Source organism: Hippoglossus hippoglossus, chromosome 7 (genome assembly GCF_009819705.1).
Source record: "Hippoglossus hippoglossus isolate fHipHip1 chromosome 7, fHipHip1.pri, whole genome shotgun sequence".
NCBI classification, from domain to species: Eukaryota; Metazoa; Chordata; class Actinopteri; order Pleuronectiformes; family Pleuronectidae; genus Hippoglossus; species Hippoglossus hippoglossus.
The window spans coordinates 11000230-11011202 of record NC_047157.1 but is presented as its reverse complement, the minus strand read 5'-3'; the positions used below and the strand labels follow the sequence as shown (position 1 = coordinate 11011202).

At 40.2% G+C, this 10973-nt stretch overlaps 1 protein-coding gene and 1 non-coding gene across 2 annotated transcripts; one reads left to right on the top strand and one right to left on the bottom strand.

Annotated features, from left to right (window-relative positions):
• Positions 1-2082: 2082 nt before the first annotated feature.
• LOC117765428 lies at positions 2083-2196 on the bottom strand. Its single transcript, XR_004614577.1, has one exon. It is a non-coding gene; the product is annotated as a U5 spliceosomal RNA (small nuclear RNA).
• Positions 2197-4640: 2444 nt separating this feature from the next.
• LOC117764068 (neurexophilin-4-like) lies at positions 4641-10733 on the top strand. The gene is made up of 2 exons (XM_034589522.1): positions 4641-4840; positions 9761-10733. The coding sequence occupies exons 1-2, from the start codon at positions 4778-4780 to the stop codon at positions 10589-10591; spliced, it is 894 nt and encodes a 297-aa protein (XP_034445413.1). The 5' UTR covers positions 4641-4777; the 3' UTR covers positions 10592-10733.
• The last annotated feature ends 240 nt before the right edge of the window (positions 10734-10973 follow it).

Below are 10973 nucleotides of genomic sequence, written 5' to 3'. Positions count from 1 at the left end.
GGCAAATTTTCTCTATACAGTCTATGATTAATTCGTTGTTTGATATTCCTTAAAGCACTAATATGTTGACACCCCCCAAAAAAAGTTATTCTGATGCACAGGATCTCTCTGCTGCCACTAAAGCAAAATGACTACATTGTATTTTTTTTTAACATGTTCTTTTTATTTAAACTAAATTTTATGAAGGTGACCAACACAATTTGCTGTAAAAATAAAACACCCGGTTGTGCTTGCAGGATATTTGGAGGTGAATTCGAAAAAAAGAAAGAACGCATCTGCACTTGCGTGACTGCAACAGAAAGTCAACAGTCAAATATGTGGATAAAATGTTAAAGTCACCACTTTTAAACATAAATAATGTTTTTAATGACGAGTATAAGAGGCCATAGTTTGGGTTTATGTTGAATTGTGCACCCTCTTGTGGCCATAGACACGTATTACGTAATCAGTGAACTGCTGCTTCAAGTATGAGTTGATAACATGTTTCTATTCTCATCATGTTATGAGACCATCAGGTGAGGTTATATAACAACAATAGTGTTTGTAACACAGATACATACTGTACCTGCTGCGGTCAGGCCTCGTCGCTAATCAGGATCAGCTTTATTTGGAAAAATGTGAATCAACTGATAAGGACACGGTGCAATAACTATTCACACACACTACATACAGTTGTCAAACAAATGTCAAACTGCACCTTTGAATATATATAGTTATAGTTTTGTATTGTATTGTATTTTAGTTTTTTATAGTCAGCTCATTCTACCTTGCTTTTATTTTAATTTAACTATTGCACTGCTGAGCTGACCTGTCTCTTCCTGTCCAACATCTTTCATTGTGCTGTTGACCCTGTGTTAACTTGCACATGACAAATACAACTTGAAACTTGAAACTTGACTCAGCTTTATTTGCGATGCATGAGTACACATACTTGGATTTTAACTTCAGTGTAGTTGAGCTCAGTGCAGTCACAAAAATAGACACACAATTCTCAACAGAGTACCAGACACTTCTTCTTCTTCATTATCAGTATTCACCACATAATCTGTATATATATTCATCTGCTGTATATATATTTATACGCTACACTGTTTATTCATCTGCTGCTGCCTGGTCCTGTACATATATTCTTCATCCACCTTAACTGTACATAATTTATGTCTGTATTTCTTACCTCAATGCACTTCGATCACTTTAGCTCTAACCTAACATGGTTTTCATAGTGCTGCCATACAAGCCAGTAGCCAGTCAGTCAAGACCATAGACTGTATGGTCAAGACCAACCGCCTCAAGCTCTCATGCATCCCAACGTCTCTCATACCAGTCAATGAGGAAACATATTGATGTGGCCATGTCTCTCAATAACCTCTGCACTTTGTCTGGGCACATTTTTCACTCTGGTTTTTATGTTTTTAAGATTGTTGTTTGTTAAACACATGTATAATAAAGTATATTCGATTTGAGTTGGCATTTTCCTTTAGTCTCAGCCACTGACCCCCAGGTTCAGCCTGTATCGTTGATTACAAGGCCAAAACAATAACTGAGGTTATGTCCCTGACATCCGCTGGTGGCCGCTAACACCTTACAACATCCACTGGTAGAACTTCAAACGTACAAGGGACTGTCACCGTCTTGTCCTATATTCTGAAATAAAATTCATTCAGTATTTACCTGTGTTCTTACATCTCAGTTTTTACAGACTACTCTTACTTCATGATTTTAGTATCATGCACTGATATTTAACTGTGAGTGGTCTGTATTTATGTAGCAGCTTTTCTAGTCCTGGTGGCCACTCAAAGCTCTTCACAGTACTTTTACATTCATCCAGTGCCTATATGTGCAGCACTTTATCTATGAGAAAGAGAGAATCCCCGTATATTGTCCGTGATCACTGTTGATTTCTTCCTTGTTTTTAGGTGCTATCCCAACGAGCTCGATACGCATTAGAATAGTGTAACTCACTCAAATGCGAGATTTATTTAAATGGCGTCAGCTCAGAAGATATAACAGTGAAAGTCGAAGTCAACGACGAAGACTTTCAAGATATCATAAAGATCTTTTTATTTTTGAACAAAGTTAGGAAGCCCAGCTTGCGCCGGGCATCAAAAAATTGGGCGAAACTCTTATTGTTCCTCTCCACGGAAATCTTTAGTAAAAGGCGAAAGATTTATGCGATCTGAAGAGAAACAAGAGTGTACTGACTCCTACACGTCCGAGTGCTCCGAGCCATTCTCCGCATCACCCTCCTCACTTAGGTTTCAATTTTCAACCCCATATCTAGGAAATAATTTTTGATCCAAATAGATAAACTATTCGCACTATACATCTTCGGCAGTCAAACCAAAGTCCTGTTTGTGAGAAATACGTGTAAATAGTGTAGTTTGTAACTGTTAAACACGCGCAAAGCATTGTGGGATTTGGCGAACTCCACCACGCCCCCTTAAGAAAATCTCTTCTATTAGTTTAAAAAACGATCTCGTTCATTTTATATTTGTAAAACATGACGACTCTTGAACACGTGCAGGTGTGAAATGGTTTTACGATATGTTTATATAGTTAACGTTCTTCTCGCTGTCGCAGCGTTTACAACGCATGCGCACAGAAATCAGAGATTAAGAGTCAGACAAGAAAGTGCTCCGCTCAATCCGTTCTGCCGAGTTCAGGACGCTGGTGACATGATATTATAAAGCGTATTAAACTCCATAATAACATAATTTATACATGACTGAACACTTTAGGTCAACATATTTTGATAGAATAATATGTTTTCAACTATTTTTACCCATTGTTATCTTCCACTCTCCGCTCAGTGTGTAGAAACGAAGACACGGGGACTTTGAGATAACTATCTCCAAGAGCAGCTGTTACCAAGGCAGGGGCCTCTTTTATATATGCGTATGGGCACGACCTTTGTTAAAATTACTCACGTGGTGTCATTGTGCTCTGACTGGGTTTACAATATGAAGCAAAGGCTCCTGAACACAGACCCCCAACATGTGGCCTTACATGTCAAATACATGATATTACACTCAATTCATTTACCACCATTATCACAGTTTTAGGAACTCTGACCATTCTAAATCAACAACAACCAGCTTTACCTCCTGTAGATTTTAAAAGCTTTTCTGCAGTGAAAAATGGCATCAATGGCACAGTTACCTTTCCAGGGAACACTTAACATTCTCTACACACACAAAGGGGCCTACCACTAAATACAGCTTTACATGTGTCAAAGACAGATCACTGGTATATGACAAACCTTCAACGACAGGGATTATTGAGAACATTTGGAAAAGCACAGTTTGCTGCCAATATGAAAAGTGCTGTAACATTTATACCATATTTCCTGTTGACCTATATATATTAATTTTAACCTTGTTAGCAAAGTGTGTCTTGCGACAAAGTGGAGGAAAAAATGTGAGATTTCAGGAATAAGGTTGTTAAATTACAAGAGTAAAGTTTAGGCTATGTGTAATTTTACAGGGGGGGATATGAGCAGATCAACTCCAGCGAGAACTCTAGCGAGCACTGGTTCTCTTTGCTGGATGTTTATTTCATGTTTTTTTTTCTTCTTTTTCTCATAATATTACGACTTATTTTGTTAAACTGCGACTTCATGCTCATAATATTATGAGTTTTTTCTCATTAAATTACAACTTTATTCTTGTTTTTTTCTCATTTGAACTTTATTTCCAAAATATGACGACTTTCTTCTCAATTTCAACTATATCCTCCTGATATTATGACTTTTCCTGATTATATTACAACCTTATTCTTGTTACATTGTGACTTTTTCCTCATTAAATTGTAACCTTATTTCGTATTATGACAACTCTTTTCAATTACAACTTTATCCTCGTGATATAATGACTTTTTCTCATTAAACAACAACTTTATTCTTGTAATACGACTTTTTTTTCAGAATGAATACAATTGTATTGTCTTTAATTTGGCACCAATAGCCTGCTCCGTCTTTTTTTTGACAAAGACAAATCGATGCCAGTTCTTAAGGCTATTTTAATTGATAATTATTTTTCTAAACTGCTTAAAATAATGAAACGTACATTCGTTACAGAACAAATGTTTCATAAAGCTGATACAAACACTAAGGCACTTTGCAGACATGAGGTGTGATAGTTGTCAGTGATGAAGATACATGTAGCCCATAGCTAATGGTGCAGGAGCTTTGAGTCCAGCTCTCTCATTATGCTTCTTTATACCAGACAACTTGTCTGCTCGGCTCCTACATGCAGTGATTTGTTGGGCTGGATTTGCACTGATAGGCTGAGGCGGTGGCAGCATCTCACCACACTTGTCAGCGCTGTTTTAACATTTCCCGGAGAGAGCACTTGTCATTTTGTCAGCCTCCCCGTGGCTCCAGCATGCGGGGGACAGCGGGGCGGGCTGTCACACTGCGCCCAGCCGAGAGCGCGTTTCCCCGGGCTGATGAGTCATAACAAGGGCCGGCCAGGTGCTGGAAATGAGCAGGGGAGGCAGGAGCATTCGTGTGTGTGTGTGTGTGTGTGTGTGTGTGTGTGTGTGTGTGTGTGTCTGTGTGTGTGTGTGTGTCTGTGTGTGTGTGTGAGAGAGAGAGAGAGAGAGAGAGAGAGAGAGAGAGAGAGAGAGAGAGAGAGAGAGAGATGATGGGAGGGAGGTGGAGAGGGAGCAGCTTCACTCACTTGGGGGATTGTTGCGTATAGTGTCCTCTCTCTGTACTTGTACTTGCAGCTCAGTGGAGCAGCACTTGTTGTGGAGCTGCCTGTGTGGATGCTGCAGGATGAAGTGTGTGTGTTTGAACTTTTTCTTCACCGTCACCTGCCTGTGGCTTCTCCCTCCAGCGGTGAGTGACACCGGCGAACAGCTCCGCGCCTCCACTCCGCTGCTGAGGTGGAGGGTTTGTAAATCACACGGGGTGGTGTTGGTGTAACCACTGGCAGATTTTCCTTTTCTGCACATTTACTGATGCCGGGCTGGGAAATATATACGCTGTTTGTTTATAATTGTAATTTATAGTTTTTTTTATGTAGCCTGTAGTTTAATAATGGCTGAAGAAAAATCTCACATAAGCCCTCATGCTCAATTTTATCAAATTTCTCTTGCATTTACATTGTTTAAAGTTATCAAGCTGCATGTATTTTCTGTCCTTGTGTCACTTTGTAAACCTGTTTTTTGAAAAGTGCGAAAATATATTATTATTGGTCATCAAATTGCAGCATTGATGCAAAAACACAGGTCTTGTTTTGCATATTGTTTTTTTCTTGTTGAAAGGCTGTGTGGTTTCTGTGCATGAAAATCAACAAGCAATTTTTAAAAACCTTTATGATTCTATATGTATCTTCAACATGGAGACGTTGACCGCAGAGCGAATCCTCCAAATCATTTGAAGAAGTAGACAGAGGTGACAAGTCCACTCAGTTGATCTGTGCTCTGGTTTGTCGGAATTTTATTGACACTTGGTTAAGACTTGACTTCTTTGATTCTTCTGATCGGAGATATCTCAGAGGTTTTTTTCTGGGGTCGAGACTGGTGCTGGTCTTTTGTCCTGATAGGATTTTGACACAGAACTGACCACTTCATGATTTGAGAGAGTGTCGGGGCTTGATCAGAGCTGTCTCATGTGAAATTCACGTACCACCCTCAGATTTGTAATTAGTTCCAGCCATATGCTCGGTAATTCTTAATAATAGTAAATGAATCTGCTGTCTTGTCTTTAATTTTGCTGTGCTGCATGAGCAGATGTCTGCACCCTCTGTCACTTTGTCACTGAAGCTGTCAGGTGAAACCTTCAAAGCGAGCTCATTTTGTGCTTTATGACTTGAACTAAATGAATCCTCAGTCTTTGTTCGTTTTGAAAAGTTTTATCACCCCGGGGCTTAAGAAACATTGTCACCTCGTCTTTTTGTTGAGTCTGAAAAACTAACACATTAAGTATATTTTTAGCCAATGGCAAGAATGTTCTCTCTGTCCTCAAAAATGCAATTACAGCTCTCAGGTTTCCCAGATTTTTTATTCCAGTGCAGGTGCCTTTGCACAGGTGTTGTGTTTGCATCCACTCCACCGCCGTTGCTCACTTGCAGTCACGGTGCTGGCATCTTGACACAGAGCCAATGACAAGGCTGTCACACCACGCGCTCCAATTAGGGGTGGTGAGAACAGCCCATAGTTGGAGATTTAGGTTTGTAACAGTAGGCACAGCTGGAGCTCACTTTGTTCCAGGAGGTGGCAGAGATTGGCACATGGGGCTGGAGGTGGTGAGGGGTGATGTGAATCCCACTTGCTGGTGAGAGATAATGATGCCCTGGGATCTATTTATTCAGAAATCTGGGGGAGAATATTCCTAAACCTCTGCCTCCGACACACTATGATGAAACTAGAATAAAGTCCTGAACAACAAGTGTGCAGAACTTTTTGCACGACTTGTGTCTCGACTCTCTAGATGTGTTTCTCACACTGCATGAAGCTTTTTAATGACCTGACTAGTGAGGTGATCCAATTAGTTTTCACCCTTGACAGTGATTTATGTTTACATTGGTATGTTTGTGTCTGTACATCATGTTACATCCGATCACAGGACAATGTTGCAAGTGAATCTGACAAATATCAGTCACATAAACATCCTCATTAATGACTGGATTTATTGGGCTTATAATTAGCTGCTTCATCGATCTAAACAATCACTTAATTTCTACAGTCGCTCTCCTCTCATATTTTCTGTGACAAAAATAAAGTACAGCTTCTCAATGTATTTAATACTTTACTAGTCAATTAGTTGCAATGAATGACGCCTTCTCTACAAATACGATATGACAAGGCAAGATACGATACAAAGAGATAAGACAAGCTACGATATGAAAAGATATGACACGAGAAGTTGCGAGAAGATATCATACGATACGATAAAAGTAGGACAAGATACGATTAGATACGTCAGGATACATTACGATTTGATACCATTAGATACAACAACATACGATACCATACCATAAGGTACAATAAGATATGATACAATGCAACAAGATATGACAAGGTATGACACGATACAATATGGTACAATACGATACAATTCAATACATCATGATACACTAAAATACAGCAAGATATGATACGGTGCAATACGATAATTGGAAAAGAAGGGGACATTTGCTGTACTACAACAGCAGCAAAGCCTCTGAAAACATGGAATATAATCACATCAGGAAAATATTCAATTAAATTAAAATGTATTCGTATCGCATTGTAATACAACATACATTATCTCAAGGCACTTTACATAGTAATGTCGACACCTTGAAAATTATAGAGAAACCCATTCTACTAGTTTCATAGTTCCCACAACTACTAACAATATATACAATGTAAATAGGTTTGCACATGGATGATATTGACATTGCACAGACACAACTATAGAAGTTGCACTGACAATGGAAGAATTGCTGAGTTTAAATTAGATTTCACGTGAGTAAATTATTTATTTGTTACAGTAGATACCTTTATATGGCAACGACTGGGATGATGAAACAATGAAATGATGAAAACAAAAGATGCTGTGGACAGTTTGCACATTTGTTCACCTTTGCATTATAAATGGTGAATGAGCATCAATTTCAGCAGTGACCTGTGTGTTGACTGTGTCCCTGTCTCTTCTACAAACATATTGATTAATAAGCCAATGGATTCAGTTCATTATCAAGGTCGCACTGAAAAGAGGATCGGGAGTTTTAACAAGGCAACAAGAGTACGAGGGAGGACAGCCAAATTAAAAGTGTCCATGGAAATAGGGCTTTGACATTGTGTGTGGGCGTGTGCATGTTCCTTCCTGCAGTCCTTGCCCGAAGGGGCTGACCTACAGTATCGATCACAGTCAATCTCAATTTGCTCTCGTTCAGGGGACCTGACACGTCGAAGCGTAATTATTTTGATTGATTAACTGCTTCCTTGTAATGTAGCTGCAGTGAAAACTGTCCTTCATCTGCGGTCGTCCTGGTGATCTAAAGGGCTTTCTCCCTCTAATCTGTCTTGTCACTTTTTATTCTGCAGAGCTAAGATTGATATGCTAGAGCTGCCTGCGAGCATGATGACTGCTGAGTGGTTTATACACAGGTGTAATGTTGCTTTTTTGAGTTACTATTTTTCAACTTTAACTAACCATCTGTGAGATATCATTCAGATGAATCCGGTGGGAATCTTCCACTCGAGTCTTAACAGACAGTGTTTCTATGCGAAGCTGCAGGGGGTGTTATAACACAAAGATGGAGTTTAACTCTGAAAGGACTGAACCTCTGGACGAAGCGACAGACTGTTGAAGCCTCATATTAACTTCAGATTCCGAACTCGAGTGCTGCTCGTTGATGCTGACACGCTGCACTGAACATCTTTTTTCATGCTGTACTCCGCAATTAGAATGAAGAGATTTAAAGTCAAAAACATATTCACAATTTCCTTTTAGTCTTTGCTTTTAATGGTGCATCCAGAGCACGGTGAGGACCCAAATGCAGAAGAGACACTCGAGGACAGATCAAAAAATATATCTTTGATAAGACCAAACAGGTTCGGGACACAGAACGTCAGAGGTATAAAAAAACCATGACATAAAAAGGCAAAGGTAAATAACGGAATAAAAAAAACATGGCAAGGACCATAGAGGAACACAGGGTTTAAATACAGAAGTTAACTTGATTGGCACGCAATATAGTACATACATCCACCAAGGCCACACAGTCCTCTAATGAAACCACATTCAAATGAACTAGATCCAGATTTGTATTTGAATCTGCACCAAATTGTACACATTCATAAATATTAGTCCCCTAAACCTGCCTGACTTTTTTCATAAAGATCCACGAATTATTCTCTGAGAAATCAATGAAAATTATGAAAAACATCCTATCTTCCAATGTTAAAGAAAGTGAATAAAGAAATCCCTTTGATCTGCGCCCTGATCCGGATCCGCACCAAAATCGAATGTATTCTTTCATGACCCATACCGCGTCCTTCCACCAAGTTTCATGGTCATCCATCCAGTAGGTTTTTTTTTGCGTAATGCTGCTTGCAAACTAACAAACCCAGAACAAACCCAGAACCTCCGTGGAGGAGTTAACAAGGCAGAGGTGGAAGCAATCAAGGCGGGGGCAGGTTATCATTGAAGGAGGGACAGCAGACAAAGGCAGGAAGTGAAGTGCACTGAAATGAGAGACAAGGGTATGTAACAAAATAAAACACTGACCGTGCAACAACAGAAAAAACACAAGTCAACTCAAGGAGCAAACAACAGAGACACAAATCCAAAAACCAAAAAGTCTATAAATACAATTAAAAGAAATCAAAGAAATCTGTCCACAAGAAGTTATGTTGAAATTCCTTCAAAAGCAAACAAAGGCAGAAACAATACATTATGGTATTTTTCACCCTAAAAATGTTTTAATCACCTGGACCTGGCCATGTGAAGAAATTAGTTTTGAGATTTTCATCTCAAAAATATCAGAATTGTTGTGTTTGTTGTGCTCACAGCAAAGGTTGACAGCAACATGTCAGTGCTCCCATGCATAACTCTGGATGATACATACACACTGTCAGAAGATTTGATAGATTTGACTATTTTTTTGGTATCCACAGTAACAGAGAAGCTATTTGTGGAAATAAAGTTTAATATTATGACATCTAATTGTTATAATCTAACCAAGACATTTTCAACCAGATCTACTTTACGTTCTACAAACCAAATGTCACAGCTCGTTATTTATGTTTTGATTCTTCTCTGCAGGTCCAAGAAACAGTGAATCCCTTGGACCAACAGTGGAGGGAGGGGGGAGGAGGAAGAGAAGACGCCGTGGGAGCTGCACTGAAGGTGAAACACATCTCCAAAGATTTACAGATCATCTCCACCAAACACAAAACGCCTGCTTACGGCTCGCTCGGCCCGTACGGCTGGCCGCAGAACTTCTCCCAGGCCTTAGATCAGTATCTGTACCGCCCTGCTCCCAGATCTCCTGCTAAAACATCCACAAAGGCCAAGAAGATCCTGGGCTGGGGGGATTTTTACTTCAACGTGAAAACAGTCAAGTTCAGCCTCCTGGTGACGGGGAAAATCGTGGACCACATCAACGGGACTTTCAGCGTCTACTTCCGCCACAACTCCTCCCGTTTGGGGAACATATCCGTCAGCATCGTCCCGCCCTCCAAAGCCGTGGGCTGGGAAGTTCTGCATCCTGTGACTCAGAGCGCTCACACCAAAAACTCAGTCCTGGTTCCGGAAGTGACGCCCTCGAACCACAGCCTGCCTCACTCCACCAGCTCCACCCCTCCCGACCAGCAGAAGCAGCAGCAGCCGGATGTGATGATGGTGACCGAACTCAACTGCAGGATTGAGTACCAGAGAACCAACCGGTCTAAGAAGACCAAGCCCTGCCTGTACAACCCGGGGCAGACGTGCTACTCAGAGAACACCCAGTCACAGGCGGCCTGGATCTGCGCCAAGCCCTTTAAAGTTATATGCATCTTCATCGCCTTCACCGGCACCGACTACAGGCTGGTGCAGAAAATCTGTCCAGACCACAACCATCAGACGGAGCAGAACCAGCAGCACTTTGGATGATGGACTCTGTAAAGCTGAATCTGAGACGTCGAACACTGACTTTTCAAATATACTGTTTTTTAAGATGTTAAACACATTAGAGCAGTTTGAGCCAAAACTGATTTCTAGCTTATACCCAGTGCAATGTGGCATGTTACACACACAAAAAACACCCACCATTCATTAAGAGACTGTGCTTCAGACCATTATGCTTATTTGTTACAGTAGAGCCCAATGGGTTAATAGCAGAAAATGTTTATAGTGAGTTTGAAAATGTGAGTTTTGTGTTGTAACGACACTCACCCACTGAACAGCTCCATGTTATATTTAACTTCGTATATAGTGATTTATTGAGTTTTGTTCTTTGAATATGTATCAATAGATGTGAAGACTTTAAATCCAA